We start from the raw sequence: 16913 nt of genomic DNA, 5'->3' as shown, positions 1-16913 counted from the left end.
AGGGTTCAATAGATGTTAGATCAAAGAATCAAGAGTTGGCAAGGGTCGGGAATCCAGTTTAGATGTTGAAAAAGAATGGATCCATGATTGGAAGAAAAGATGACTTTAGGTATTAATATGGTTTTCATTGAATATTAAAGTGGGTTCGGAGAAGAGTTTATAAACTTGGGTTTAATGTAAGAGGTTACTCATGAAGGAGGAAATTTGTTAGGATTATGAGTAAGAATTATATCTCACATTAATTCGAGAGATGGAAAAAGAGCACATAATATATAAGTAAGAGCTCAAAACCTAATAGTTTAACCTTTTGAGTCAAAATTGGGTTCTTCACTTACATATTGGATTTTTTGATGAGTTCTCTTAAGGTGTTTCTCCCTAACAAGTGGTATCGGAGTTTGGTTGCGAGATTAGGTTGCTCACAAGCATTTGAATCCCAACAAACTGGTATCAGAGTGGGGTTCATGGTTGGATCCTAATTATCTACTGAAATCAAGTGAATAGGTGGCTGCTACCAATTGAATAATTTAATGGGAAGTATCCTTGTTTTAATGGCTTGACAAGAAACATTGAAGGTGAAAGATGGGAAGTCGGAAAGCATAAAGATACTTGACGGCGAATCTAAATAGGTGATTCAATGGTCAAAGAAAGGTGGCGTCCAATGTTGATTTTGGACATGAACCAACGGAGCTATTTTCACAATTCTAACGATTGATACTTCATCCTAGATGGTTCTTAGATTCAGATTATGTTCTTTATGTGGTGTGGTATGAGTTCTAAAGAAACAGAGGAATCTAATTTTCAAATGCCAAAAGACTTTCATGGCTACGAGTTTTATGTTACAAGTGGAGTTTTGAAAACCACACATGGCGAGACAGTCCTAAAGATGGGAAGAAGTATGGTGATTTTACTACTTGGTTGCCTCAATGATTAGAAATAGAACTCACAGAAGGGGATCCCAAATTACAAGTGGTGGTAAGAAAAAATCCTGCAAAAAGAGATCGTGAATTGAGGCACCTTCCCACAAGTCAACTGGAGGTTGGACTCGAGGTAATTATACATGTTCATTTGCCGATTGAATCAATTTGGTATAGGACTTTATTGATTTGGATGTGTAGTTCGGTACCATATTATTTTGGTAGTTGAAGGCAAATGGTTGCTAAAAGAAATATTCGCTAAGGTGAAGATTTGTTAGGAAATTGGCTTAATTTTTTTTAAGCAGGTTTCTTATTTTGTGTGGATGTAAATAGTTTCCTAATTAGTTTTAGTTACTTGAAATAGTAACCAAGTAATTTCCTATTTTGTTTAGGATTTAGAAGTTATTTTCTATGTTGTACAAGTCTAAAAATTAGCATTGGTTTCCTGTTATTATTTGGTTTTGGCCAAATAATATTCTCTACAAATAGATGGGTTAGACATACTATAAAGTGGCACATAAAGGGCACAGAAGAGCGACATGTAACCTTATATATGGGGTGTGAGAAAGGATTCTTGGGAGATTAGAGATGGTATACAAGAGTTGGATTTAAATTCAAGTTGTATTTTGTATAGAATTTTCCTCTCATAATAAAGAACGGGTTTCTCTCCGTGGACATAGGCTCAATGATAAAGTCAAACCATGTTAAATATTGTGTCATTTATCTTTTATACTTGTGACTTGTTTGCCATTAAATTGTTGTGTACTTGATATCTTAATAGTTGTTTGCTCCGTGCTTGGATCCCAACAAAGATGTATAGAAAAGGGAATTTGTTAAAATTCAATGGTATGAAATAAAATGCAACTTTAAAATTTTCTAAATTTTCTAAATCTAAAAACTAATTCTTTCCAAAGTTAAATGCGATCAATTGACCCCATTGGCTTCTATGTGGCTCCGCCAGGGCTAACTACATTGGCTACATAACTTATTCATAGCCAAACGACTATTAGCAATGGCTAGGAACAAACTTTGGAGGCAAAAGATCAATTGCATTGGCCACAAAACTGATTCGTAGCCAAATGAGTATTTGCATTGGCTACAAAATTATTTCATAGATAAAAGATTAAATCTTTTGGCTACAAAGCCACTTTGTATCTTTTGGCTACAAAGTGGCGCTTCATAGCCATTGCCCAACAAGAATGGCCATGATTTCTATCTCATTGGGAAAAGTAGATTTTCACAGCTATTGTTATTCACAAATTTATTACTGTATGAAGGAATTATATTTGTGACAAAAATGGCTACAATTTGAAGGCTTTGTAGCGAAAAACTATACTATTGGCTATGAAACTTGCTTCATAGCCTATTGATCATTATAGGCTACGAAATTAGATATGTAGTTGAAAATTTTGTAGTAAATAGTCACTTCTCTAGTAGTGTTAATTTACCTATCTAGTACATGTATGTAGTATTCTTAATGTACTTAGAATTTCAGGGGTCAATTATGGTTAACTCAATGATTAAATCAATAACGATTCAAGTTAGTGAAATCTTGCTTACATAAGTGTGGATACAAAGAATTCAATACATAAGTGTCATATTTTTGCTCTATCAAACACAGCACATTTTTTTTGTAATTTTGTATATGCAACTCTTTTTCTTACATCATACAATAAAGTATTGTGCTTTTTGCATGGATAAACTCTTTCTTTATAGGATATTTACGCCTGTTTGGATATTAAATGTCTCCTTGCTTTGATCCATATCTACTTGAGTGCTAGTGTAGTTTTACTTGAACTTTCTTACTCAAGCAAAGTTGTAAGTCATTCTCTCTACTCTCCACCATTTCAATATGAAGTTTGATAAGCCTTATGCTTTAATAATTGTGCGAGAGCCAGATTAGATGTCATATGCACGAAGTTTAATAGTCTGATTCACCTATCTTCACGACATTTTGGGTTTAAGGAGGATCGTTTTTAACTGGTAAATATTTAGCATCGCAATAGGATGGCTAAGAAGTTAAGGTCTGAGCTTTCGCGCCATTTGTTACTAGAGCAGTGATCAAATTCCCAATAGTTGGATACCTTAGCATCATTCAATACTTTCCTTACATAATATATAGGTTTTTAAACTTTATCTTCTTCCTATGTCCAAACCGCTCACAGCTTTTTTTTTTTTTTTCTTTTTTGTGGTATTCAAGGTGCTTATCCAGTCCGTGGTGGGCTGGGGGTTTCGGAGTGAGGAGATGGCGGCCAACCGCCCTCACAGCTGTTGATGAGCAAGGTAAACTCACCAAGTATAGGTTTGGCGAGGAGGGATGATAAACTCAAGTACTTCTTCTAGTTCTCGAAGGCAACTTGGCGTTCATTTGTCTATATCATTGAAAAAGGAGAAATTTCTATCACTCGCTTCAGAGAAGAAGCAACTAGTTGTAGCTAGTTTTTCAATAAGCCTTTGAACTTCTTTAACCCATTGAGGTGGCTTCATATCTTGAATTGCTTTGATTTTAGAGGAGTTAGCTTCTACCCTCTTTCAGTTATTATGAAATTAAGGAATTTGCCACCTTTAGATAGAAGGCTCACCTTTTTTTCATTATTCAACTTCAATTTGTTCTTTCTTGATGCAATGAAGATTTTATTGAGGTCCTCACATGATCTCTTTCTTTTTACTTTTTACTAGCGTGTCATCGACATAATCTTCCATGTTTCATTCTGATAGGTTGCACTAACATTTTTAGCCCGGAGACAGGACTTTAATGTTGTAAATACTTGAGTCAATGATGAAAGCTACTTTTGGTCTACTTTCAATGTTGAGATATATTCGATAGTAACCTTTTTAAGGATCAAGGAAGCAGAGAAGCTCGAACTAGAAGGTTACTCATATAGTTTAAAGTTTATGCTATTGAAATTATGAACATAAACAAGCATGTTTGGCACTAATTATTGTGCACATTAGCATAGGAATACAAAATTGTGAGTTTCATGAAGTAAAAATAATAATAATAAATCACTTTGATCGAAAAGATCTAAAACATTGCTATCTAATTATTCTTCTCATGCAAATGGGCTTGAATCGATTCAAGCATATAAAGATTTGTTAAAATTCTATAAAAGTTTTATGCATATTTATAAACATGCTACTTGTGTTAGAAAAAATTTGGATATTAGTCTACGAAAGATCAACTCAAAACATTGAGGTATAGCTCAATGGCTAGGGAGGTCCAATAGAGCCCTCCTCACTGCCAGGTCCATTTTGCAGTATTATTTTGGTGGTAGTATGGCTTGAACCTGATGAATCAGTCTTTGATTTTTTTTATTTATAAAACTGCAATTAAAATATTTTTAAAAAACGAAAAAAATGCTTGTTTCACCAAAACATTAAAATTCACTTCCCCGTAATTTTCTATGGCAACCTTATTAGTCCATGATGTAGACCAACAAAACATTCTGATGCATTTTGTGATTTCAAGCATAGGATTAGTTGGATGGCATGGTCCAACACGTTTTGGTAGATTTGATGCTACATTTATGTTAAGTTTGCCAAACGTGGTTGTGATAGCACCATCCAATGATGTTGAACTTGTTCATATGGTGGACATTGCAGTCTAAATTGATGTTTGACCTATTTGTTTTCCCTAACCTAGCTAGAGGTGCAATTGCTAGGATAAATGGCACTATATAATTTGAAAAGAAGAGTGTTATCTTCCATTAGCATTTGTTGTATTCATCTTCAGAATATGATATGCATATTCATCTTCAATTGTTGCATGAGAGATCTAGCATGATTTGCATTATATCTTTGTATGAAATGCTTGTCATATTTAATTTATTTAATGCCACATTGCCCACCCAAAAGATAACTAGTTTGTTTTACACTGAATTAGTTGAGAGGAAATTAAGTTGGCCTGGTAAATCAACATATACTAATAAGACCAAAAGCTTCATTTGCAAAAGAAACCAATCAAACAAAGATTTGTTACAATGTGGGGTAGTCGCATCTAAATTCTTACAAAAAATGGTGAACATCTAAATACCCGTTGTCATTTACCCAATTGCATTGCAATTCTTGGATAACCTTATCTATCCTTTTCTTTTCTAAAAACTTACAACTTGGTTATAAATGGGAAAATTATTACAATATTTGCGGACCTCACTCTATTGATGACAACGTGCAACAAAAATGAAAATATAATAGCATTTAATACAAATATGTAAGATGTTTAGTATGCTAGAATTTAGTTTAAAAATTGTGTTCATAACATCTATAAATGTGAAAGTTACTCGAACAAATTGATAGGATGAAAAAAAATGAAACCTATCACCTACAAAATTGTTTTTGGACTTTAGGATCCTCAAATTTAGAAAATATTTTGATATTTGAAAGGTGCTTCATTCATTAGTATTAAAATATGTGTTCGTGAACAAATATCTTGAAGGAGAAAAACATAGTCTTCATATCAAAGTTCAAAAAAGCATGGAGAAATCCTTTTTAAGACGAGTTTTAATACTTGAATTGTTTGTCCCTTTAAATAGAGGGAATTATTGGATAATGTAAAATTCAATTAGGAAAAAAAAAATAGTATGGACTTCATCTGAAAATTTTTAGACACTATTCACAGCAAGGATAGCAGCAGAACATTCACTTTGTAAACATATGAAAGAAGACTTGCAACCATCCAAAACTAGCTAAAAATTAATCCTAAACTTTAATACGAACAACCTTATTGATTTCAATCACTTGGTACATACTTATCCTTAAAATGTTCTTTCTTATCCCTTCCTTTCACAATGTCAAGCTATTTATACTTCTTCAGTCATTAAATATAATCATTTTTATTATCCTAAATTATTTAAAATTTTTGGTATTGTGCTCTTCATAAAATCTGGCTTCTTTTTAATTTTGCTTATTTTTATCAAAATAGTTTTTATAAATATATTTTGAGCAGTAGCGTACTCATCAAGTGTGCATTAAAAATTTGTTATATAAAGTTTCTGTGGGGCCAAAAATTTTGATTTATAAAGGACATATTTTATAACTTTCTTTTTTTTTAATAGGAGGAAATGTAATCTTTTGATGTTGCCACTAATTATCCTGTGGGGCAAAGTTTTTTAAAGCCATGGCAAAATGGGTGTGGTAGTGATTAAGGAGGGGGTTGAAGTGTGTGGCAAAAAGAAGAATGGTGGTGGTAAAGGAGGGGGCTGCTCCTGATTGAAGAAGACCCAGTTATAGTTGTTGATTTTTTTTGTGGGAAAGATCTAAATGGCGGCATCGCTTTAAAAGGATGCAGTTGGCCCCTAAGTTTAAGGAACTTATAAATCCAACTAAAAGATTGAGGATGGAATTGGTTTAAGGAAAAAGTTGAAGGACTAAATGGATAATTTTCCTTGTCAAAATACAACAATCCCTTGGCCCTTTAAACTTTAGTCAACCATTTGTAAGAAAGTAAAACCTTGAACCATTTCTCTAAGCAAACAAAGGTTTTTATATTGAAATTGTTAATCTGCTGCAGACTCTTTATTGGGATATTACATTGTTTTTTTCAGTAAATGTTATAAGCGGACAATATAGAATGTGATGTCTTTTACACTTTAAAAGTCTATTCGTACTAATTCATGAAATTTAGTGACCCAACTTTAATAACACATCCAAATAAAGTTGAAAACAAAATAGGGGACAATGAATTACCTGATTAGAGGTGTTTTTGGGGAGTATTTTTCAAATATTTTACTGTAGCATGTATATAAAAATCTTTTACTATAAGTGATTAAGTGTTTTGAGAGTGTTTTTGGAAGTTATTTTTGAGAATATATTTTAGGGTATTTTAAGAATTCAAAATTTTAATTTGTATCTTTAGAATTCAAAATTTTTATAGCGGATGGGCAACTGGGATTTCACTCCCTCCACCGTCAAATTCTTCTTCGTCGGAGTCAAATGAGTAGTTGGGGTTTCCTCACTTACCGTCCCGGAGCCGAGTCACATCAAACGACTCAGTCCCCTGTTTCCATTAGGATTTTAAACTCATCCTCAAGCCGAAACATAGCTTGCTGGAGCAATTCATCAGACCGGTCAAGGCGGGAGGAGGAGGACTTATCGTGACCCATGGGAGCCCATTCATGAGTAATGGCGGCTAATTCGTCAACGGCGTCAAGGAAAGAGGCAGCGTCGATAGAGTGAGCCCTGATGGGGTGATCTGCAGCCATGTAAGTGGACATCTGGCGGTCTAGGGGCTTGAGGGTATGCGTTTTTGGAATTGCTTTTGGAGTTGTTACTATAGACTTTAAAAACAAAACAGTTATTTAAAAAAAAATGCTAATCCAAACAGAGCATTGATGTTCAACCTTTTTTCTCCTTGTTAAGGGAAATACAAGATTGAATTCCCGGGTTGAAAAAGATCAAGTTTCATCTCTAGGTTCAAGACAGAAGCTGCGACAACTAAACTAGTTTTTTAATTTTAAACTCCCTGTTTGATCTAGCAAATCTTAACCTGAAGAAGAAATTACTTCTTCGATATCCTCGGCTTCAACATCCTTCAATGCAAGCTCGGACGAGTCTGGAGCTTTTGGAATTAGTCCAAGCAGCTTAAACATATATTGATCAGCATCATAATCATTATTTGGTGTTGTTAACAATTTCTCGCCGGTAAAAATGGAATTTGCACCAGCAAGAAAACATAGAGCCTGCTCTGGAATAGAAAACCGAACTCTGCCAGCTGAAAGCCTGACCATTGCTTTTGGCATTATTATACGAGCAGTTGCAATCATCCGAATCATCTCCCATATTTCAACAGGCTGATTTAAGAGAGACATAAAACAAAAGTTAAACCAGATCTCCAAATTTTGTGGCAAGAGTTTCATGGAAGATAATGTGCTCGATCAAGTGCTAAACAAAACTGTTGCTTATACAACATGAATGAAAGTTGAATGCATGCATCAATAACATGCTTTACAATTATCTGAAGCAATCACTGGTTTCTAGAATTTTTAACAGCAAGACAGCACGGAGGTACCTAGTCTAGTCAACCAGCATAATATTTGGAATAATGTGTTTGGCAACCATTGTGCCACTAATATAAATTTTGTCAACCATATGAAGATTCTGGGAAATGCTCAAGAATGACTTTCAAATGCATAAATTAATATTTCCTGTAATTTCCATGACAGGTAGTGCAACTTTCTTGTCTTTATTAACCATGCTCAGAGATGCTCACATGTTTACAGCTTAGCCATGATACTTCCTCCTTTATGTTTTATATAGTACGTATTATGCCAGATAACAATATCCTAGGTGAAGTCAATATTTGTTAGAGGTAAATCACCACTGTAGGTGAGAAGTGAAGCCACATAAGCAACCATATATAATGTAGCTTGGATATAAAAGATGACAAATGCAAGAAACATAGCACGATGAACGTCTCTACTCTGGCACAGCTTCAACAACTTCAAAGCCTATGGAGTACGGAGTACCTTTTGATCCTGGAGTGGTGTCCCCTTTACTGCAAGAAGTGCATTGATGGGAACACTCTCCGGGTGAGTAGGAAGAGTAGCTAGTGTATGTAACAAACCCACTCGGTCCTCCTCTGCTTCTCCAAGTCCTATTATTCCTCCTATTGACAGAAATTGAGGGGCTTAGAAATAATCTTAAAATTTTGCATCATGCCAAAGTCCAGTTTCTAACAGACTAGGAACAAGAACATTGTATATGTTGACTCAGTAAGCTTTTGTCCATGTAAACGGCTGTGTAATTTATATATCAGAAAATGCAGCTAGCTGTTTAGCATATAGGTCCAAGATTGATAGACTCTGAAAGGCAACAAGCATTAAGAGAAATTATAGTTTTTCTAGTGTGTCAGCAGTACAAATGGATTAAATCGATAGAGAGAATTTCACAGTTGTTTCTAATGACAATATCTTAATTGATGTCAGATTTGTTTAGCACAAGTGAAAATTGTGAACTTCTCAAATATCTGAATGTTGTCTATCACCTATGTAGCTTTCAAAATTTACTGTGTCTATAATCCGAATCTACCTTTAGTATTAAATCATATGAAAATTATTTTACTACATCTCTACATAACTAATCTCTGGAGAACTTCATCCCACTTATTGCAACTGACAAATGCATGACAAAACCATTCACAGGTGGTGATTCTCAAAGACCATATGATAGGTACAATTCATACTCCTGTTGTTTAGAAGCACTAATAACAGGTTTAAAATCTTAGAAAGATGATTTGATGAACAATTATGGGAAAAAGAAGGAAAAAATAGTAATCTACAAAACCTAGAGTTATTAAAAAATCCCATTGAGACAATGCAAATCTCAAATTCTTTTTAATAAGCATGATAGGAGATCCTACATCAGAAGTCCATTCAACAACTCGAGACAACACTTTAAATTCGATGGTAACCAAATTCTGTCACTATTCCTGGTGATCAACAATTATCAGAAAGTCCAGCATGTTCTCGATGGACAATCTTTATTGTGGATGGCCTTATACCACATGACTATAAATATGATGACTATAAACATGACTATAAATATCACATAACAATCTGAATTTGTCACATTACCACCTCATACTTCCAAGGCAATGATAAAATGGATTCATCCCTGTTTCTGAGTGATTTAATTACTGTGGAAGGTTGAAACATTTAAGTAACTAGTTTTCACATATTTCTGCAAGTTGAGTCCTCAAATAGCATAGCAAACAACTCATTAGATCCTCCCAAATGCAGCATGCAGCAATTAACTAGTGGTTTTCTGAAAAAAGAGCAATGGTTGTTTCTATGTTTTGTCAGACACAAAAAATAGATATAGAGATAGAGAGCGAGAGAAAGAGAGAGAGAGAGAGAGAGAGAGAGAGCTCTGGTATTTTAAGAAAACCAATCACCATGGTGGATGGAAGTACCTGAACAGACATTTATTCCTGCTTCGCGGACATATTTCAGGGTTTCCAGGCGTTCATCATATGTCCTCGTGGTTATAATATTGGGGTAATACTCCCTTGATGTGTCAAGATTATGGTTGTAAGCAGTAAGACCTGCCCTTTTGAGCTCTAAAGCTTGCTGCTTCTCCAGCATACCTAGAGTGCAGCAGACCTCCATTCCCATATTCCTTTACATGGAAAGCAATTAGACTTCTAAACATATACAGATACATGACAGTAAAGACAGTTCATAAGGCCACAATCTAGATGAGACAGGAAGGAACATGATACATCTCCTATGAGACATCTAAAGAATCAAAGGTGATACTCATCCAGTTTTTCACAACTGAAAGTCAGTAGCAAAATTATTACCACATTTCTTGTGGTATGTCATGGTTTTGTTAAACCTTCATTTTTTGAAATATTAATGCATGAAGAAATTACCTTTTAATAGGCACAACATTTGACATTCCCACAGGGCTGCCTTAGGGTATTACAACAAATATATTGGCATATAGATATAGTATTTTGGTGAGTGTGCCCATCAGCATGTGCAAGATTACCTGAACATGTATTTTTACATAGGCAACTGATGTCCAAACATACCAACTCAAAAGGAGATTTTTTTCCTTTTATTTTCGTGTAAAAAAATAAGGTAATCACAGTATAATCAAATCTTGGAATGGCACTATTTAATCAATTTTTTTTTCTTTTTTTCTCTTTTCAAGCCTTTTCCCATTTTGCAAGCTCCGACTTTTCTTGACACTTGAAAAACCTAGTAGGATAATCTAAGCCAATTAAATCTTTATTCCAGACATTAATGTTCAACTGAATTTATTTGATTTAATTACATCTTCATATGATATACTATTCATTAACTGCATAATTGTTGCTCTTTTTTTTTATTTTCTTTTTCAAGTGAAGCATAGCCCATGTAAAGAAACTTGGATGATTCAGCACGCTCGCTTACTAGTTGCTCCACATACAAAGGATACAGCCTCAAATTGAAAACAAACTTATACTTTATTTCAGAAGTTTTTTTTTTTTTTTTTTTTTTTTTTTGTAGCATACATTAGAATTACGAATTTGCATTGACTTAGAACTTACACTGCAGATATGTTTCCCAAGATTGCTTTCAGTAATGTAATTGTCCAAATGCCACCAAACTGAATAGAATTTAAAGACTTCCTTTTAATGTTTACAGGCTAAGATGCAGACTACGCGACAGACTGAACAAATCTTTTATATAAACCCTTTATAATAATCTACTGGCAAAGCATGATATAAATCACAAAATTGAGAAAAAGAGTGATACGCTTCAATGTGATTCAAAACTACAACTGAATCATAATCAGAAACAGAATAAGAATTTTTACAGACTTCTTTGATATCTGAAGCCATGTTTTAGTGAAAATGTACATTTGATGCATATTGGGTGGGGAGATAACCTTTTACTCCAAAATCTTTTGAATAGGTTTTATTACACTACAAAGCCTAAATCATTTATCACTGCAAATATAGGCTAATTACACTCCCTCCCTTTAATCAGAGGACATTTGCACTTTGCCCTACTTAAAATTACTTTATCACCAGTTTACCCGCTAAGAGTAACACTCAACTATCCTGCTTAATTTTGCCTTCAAGAACATGCCAGAAAGTCTTTCTTTTATCAACTAACTTGCCCATCTATATCTTTGATCTGTAATGTTACTTTAATCATCATAAACTTTAGTTTGCTTCAAATATTTTTTATGCCAATTTTGTTATAATAAAATTGAATTTGTTATTTTCATTTTAAAGAATTAATTCAATATTGTGTATGCAAATAAAATAATTACTTGATTAAATGTGCTTTAAACTAAAAGTGGTGTTTTTCCACTTGTTTTATTAGTAACTGTCCACAGCAGGAGAAGAAACGGGGGAAAAAAGATAAACCATACACAGAACTTACAGAAAGCACTAGTTTTCTTTTCTTTCTTTTCAAGTCATTGAAGAAGAATCTTAGTGAATAAATCAGATTTACCAAAATGGAAAAAAAATAAGGGCATTTTCTAGTATTAGTATCAGTTATTTCCATACAAACATATTTGTGAACCTGTACTTTCAAGTATGACTTAGTGTGCTATTATCAAATCATGTGATCAAAATTATCATTAGAAAAAATGGATAGCTTTATCAATCCCAATCCCCCCATATGCCAAGAATACTAGGAGAGGAGAGGCAGTTCTGATATGACAAAATTGAGAAGAAAAATGAAAACGAAGTAGAAAAAGAAAGGAAATTAGTCCATGCACAAAATAATAAAGAGCATATAACATTTTTCACCATTTTTCTTAGTGGTTTGATCCATATTCTTGGGAACAAACAGATACTCAATCTCAGGGGCCAAATTCCAACTCAACTATAATTACAAGCAGGTTAAGTATGATTATGCATAATTTGTTTTTCCCCCAGCAAATTCCATCCAAAATCTCTCATTGAATTGCTTAGAGAAAACTTGGAAAAATGAGGGATGAGATATGCATTTTACATAATTGCTAATGCAGAAAAGTTTTGAAAACAAAATGGAAACAAATTCTCTCTGATATATCAGCCAGATAGCAAATATTCTTTAAGAAATTGATTTAGAATCAACTTAAAGTCGATCTGGAAGAAGTGGGAAGGATAGATAAACATGCTGAAGGAGAAATAAGCAGAAGAAACAAAAGCATGCAATCTCTGGGAACTAGAATTTAAAACATAGGTGATTGTTCTTTACCACTGGTAGTCACCACAAGAAAAAGAAGAAAACAGTAATGGTAGGAATCACTCCAGCAGCTAGTCTATACATAGCTTCTGACTATCTTAAAAATTGAAGAACTTCTCCAGAATTTAATTTCATGCCAGAGACGAGAACTAATTTCGTTTTTAATCAAATATATTTTGAATATTTCATCTACCATGCTGCACAAATAAAACTGATTGAAATGAACTATGGATTCCCGAGACAAGCAAAAAAAAAAAGTAAAAAATTAAAGCAGAGCAGCTTAAAGTATAGGAACATCCTAAAAGAGTATTAGAAGCTTAAAATTTTACTAAATACACTCGGACAAAGACAAAACTAAACAAAAAAGAGACTACAAAGTGGTAATAAACCTTCCAAATTGTGAAAACCTAAAGCTAGATTGAATTTACCCAAAACTTACCACTCTGGAACTAAACTTTTCGTTGTTGACATCCTTATACATTACAAAAGAAAATCTAGGATTGACTGGGACATAATTTGTACCGGACAAGAGAAAGACGTGAATCAGTAACAGCTTTTTCATGAAAACCACGAAGGAACCACATGATTAGATTGCCCTCGTTTTAGCAACTCAGGTCAGTTCTAATAGGACTACAATACTAGTTTTAGCACCCTTAATCACCTTGATCACCATATACAAATGATTTGGTCTATTACCTTATTTCTTTAACATATTCAAGGATCTGATTGAAATTTGTCTTCCTTCCAATTGTGTCTCTCCATGCAGCACCCATGCAGAAACGCATGCTACCAGCTTCTTTTGCCTACAGAGGAATAAAAACGCCGAGTTTTTGTATTATCGTTAGTGAGGTTGAAGTCAGAAAAGATGGTTAACACAGTATATCATGGTTCAAGAAATAGTTTAGTCATTTACAAGTATATCAAAAACTTAAACCAAGTCTGTCTTAATAAAATAATGCAAACTTCTTCAGCGACGATACCGTGCCTGCCACTAAAGTGTCAGGTAAGCATGGAGGGAAATGCATAGCTGGGCACCTAATGTCAAAATATGGCAATGCCAGGAACCGAAGGAGCATCGAATTGTGGTTCCCAAGTTTGGACTGTGTATAAATGTAATGGGATTTAATATTTTCCAATAACTTGCTTTGCCAATAGGCATGCTCTGAATGTGAAACCATTTCTCATTTTTTCTTTTCTTGCCTCTCTCTCCTCTCTGCAAGTCTGTCTTAATACAATAATGCAAACTTCTTCAGCAAAGATACCATGCCTGCCACTAAAGTGTCAGGTAAGCAGGGAGGGAAATGCATAGCTGGGCACCTAATGTCAAAATATAGCAACTCCAGGAGCCGAAGGAGCATCAAATTGTGGTTCCCAAGTTTGGACTGTGTATAAATGTAATGGGATTTAATATTTTCCAATAACTTGCTTTGCCAATAGGAATGCTCTGAATGTGAAACCATTTCTCATTTTTTCTTCCTTTTCTTCCCTCTCTCCTCCCTGCAAATCTTGTCTCTATTGTCCCTCTTTTCTTTCTGCCAGTTGACCCTCTATGCTACATAGCCTGGAAAAGACTATCTTCTCTTCTCACTCTTTTATTTGATTCTTGCAATCTTCTTTCTTTTTATTTTGTCAATTACTATATCAAAATGGTTTTATAAGATGAATTTGATTCTCAACCTTGCGTTTCCAAGGTTGTGGCAGATTTTGGAAGGACTTGTATTGCCAGACGAAACCAAAGGACTTAGTTTCTCAGTATTCTATATCTTGGTGACTTTATTTAAAATACAATCTGATGAACCTAAGGTAAATCAATGTAATGCTGGAACTTCATGAGGATACCTTATTTTCCAGTAGCAGCAATAGGTGGTTTCTCAGTTCCAACCACCACCCAAGGCTCATTTCCTAACAAAATTCACTTAAGATGGAGAGATGCATGAAAATTCCAACATTTAGAACAATGCAACAGATCTACTGGGAGACAGGAAAGCGATGATCAATCAAGAAAGAAGACTGCAGAACCCATGCAGGTGTGGAAGAAGATGAGATTTTCTGTTCAATTTTTAAAAGATTTTACTCATGCTTGGCGTCCATTCTTTGAAATCGACATGTCATTGTGGTAATCAGATGCCCTGTATTGGAGGCATTGACATGGCAAGAGGCAAAGGATGCCTTAGCCATAATAATTTCATTTAGGTGAACAAAACCAGGAAAGATGGGAATGGAGATGAGATGCCGCTCCCTCAATGAGAATAACATTGTTATAAAATAAGTACATGTTTAGGTGAGAATAGCATGATGCTTTTTGACTAAGGTAAAGAGAGCATTGCACATATACAAGCCAGTAACAGTTGTAAAAATGTAATAACCAATAGAGACTGCAGATTCCAACATCAATAAGAAATTGCATTTTTTTCATCCAGATTGTGAACAGTCTTTGCCAAGGGATAAAGCACAAGAATTATCACATGCCTCACGAGACTGCCTAAAATGGATTAGATTCTTAGCTTTCCACCCTACCACCTGCTAACTCATGATACACCAACAAGTTTGACCTTTGGTACATGAGAATATCCAGTTTAGGGAAGAAACAGAAACCACACTCCATAAATATTATGAGTGTCCATATCACCAAATATGCAGAAATACTGATACCATAACTTCTGCTTAAGTATACTTGACATTTGTACCTGTCATTTCCATAGCTTTTGAAAAGCAATGAAAACCATAATTCACTGCTTTGACCTCCAATATCCAACAGCTCATCATAATAACTTATCCCACACTATTTCCTGTTCCAAAACTCATCATTCTACTAACCTTGCACGATTTCTCGCTCCAAAACTCATGGTTTTACTTTCACTGATCTCATGTGAAGCCCTACAGATATATTTACAACTTTATAGCTCATTTATGGACCTACAACACCAAAAAAAAAAAAAGGGCATCACCAAGAAGTCGCACAGTCTACCTCTCGCCATGTTATCTAAGTACTCCTAGACTCATCACAATTCTATCAAGGCCATACGTGCTTCCAACTTAAGGAAACCAGCCAAAAAAGAAAGGGAATTATGTTGGTAAAAAAAATGTGATTTCCTCCATTCTGACAGCATTCATAAGAGGGGAAAAAATCATTTCTCAAATAATAGAAGAAAAAAAAACAATTTGACCTTTGTAGCAGCCTCCAAAACAGCATCCTTGTTCATAAGCTTCTGAGCTTTGAGTCCAGTATCATATCTAGATGATTGAGGGCAATATGAGCAATCTTCACTGCAGCCTCCGGTCTTTATAGACAAAAGAGTACACTGCTGCACTTCTCTAAAGTTTTGAGCATGTCTATGAACTTGAGCCTATAAAATCAACAAATTTCTCACTATTAAAATGCATACTAAAAAATTAAACAAAATTTTAAAAAATGTCTTCCAAATTTAAATAGATAGTGGTTTCAATTCTCAAAATAATTAGAAGTGAGGGAGAAAGGAACAAACGCCATGAAAGAGGAGATCGAGAAGAGGAGAATCGTAGATGGATTTAATTTCATCCCGAGACCAATCGTTTCTAGGTCCATCCCTTATGCTTCTCTCAGCTTCAATAGCAGCAGCAGATGATGATGCGGTTGTCGCTGACGGGGACACTAATGTGGAGTAACAATTGGAATACGTCGGCAGCTGTGGCTGCGCCAGAACCGCTGCCGAAAGTGGCCGTCCGATCAACCTTATTTTGCTAATCATCGTTGCCGAGCGCACACTTTCAGTGTGTAACTCTGCTGAATAAATGAACCGGCTTTAATTACATTTGCCTTAGAAGCTATGGAGTTGGAATTGTATTCTTGTAGAATTGAAATTCTATGAATTCCAGTCCCAAGACATTGCAATTCTTTGGTTTGCCTAATAGAATTATTGGGATAGGCACTCAACTTTTTTAATAGTTAAAATTTGATCATTTAATAAGTATTAGTACGTTTTTAATTATTGAATTATCAAAAGTATAAATTTTAAATAATTCAACCTAATATCATCATTAATTCTATCAAATTTAAAAATTCGCATGATTCACAAGACATACAATTAATAGTCAGATGAAATGATTCAAAATTTATACTTTTCATAATTTAGCAAATAAAAATATATTATTAATAGTTGATTGGCTAAAACATTCTAAGAATTTAATGGCTAGTAGGATAATTTGCTCTAGATAGAATTGAGTAAGAGTTTATTTGAAACTCCAAATTCTTTGTTTGACTGGGAGAAGATTTCATGGAGGATTAGAATTACTTAAATTTAGAATTAAAAAGATTGGTTCCTTCAAATAATAACAATATTTTAGTGGG

The 16913-nt window shown here is 34.3% G+C and overlaps 1 protein-coding gene across 1 annotated transcript; it reads right to left on the bottom strand.

Moving 5' to 3' along the window:
- Window positions 1-7240: 7240 nt before the first annotated feature.
- Window positions 7241-16458, bottom strand: LOC113736656 (biotin synthase, mitochondrial-like). The gene is made up of 6 exons (XM_027263724.2): window positions 16072-16458; window positions 15754-15933; window positions 13283-13389; window positions 9823-10028; window positions 8378-8517; window positions 7241-7702 (listed from the first exon to the last, which is right to left on the bottom strand). The coding sequence occupies exons 1-6, from the start codon at window positions 16312-16314 to the stop codon at window positions 7394-7396; spliced, it is 1185 nt and encodes a 394-aa protein (XP_027119525.2). The 5' UTR covers window positions 16315-16458; the 3' UTR covers window positions 7241-7393.
- Between the last annotated feature and the right edge of the window lie 455 nt (window positions 16459-16913).

Source organism: Coffea arabica, chromosome 3e (genome assembly GCF_036785885.1).
Source record: "Coffea arabica cultivar ET-39 chromosome 3e, Coffea Arabica ET-39 HiFi, whole genome shotgun sequence".
Lineage (NCBI taxonomy): Eukaryota > Viridiplantae > Streptophyta > Magnoliopsida > Gentianales > Rubiaceae > Coffea > Coffea arabica.
Note: the sequence above shows the minus strand (reverse complement) of the source record. Positions and strands in the feature narration are given on the sequence as shown.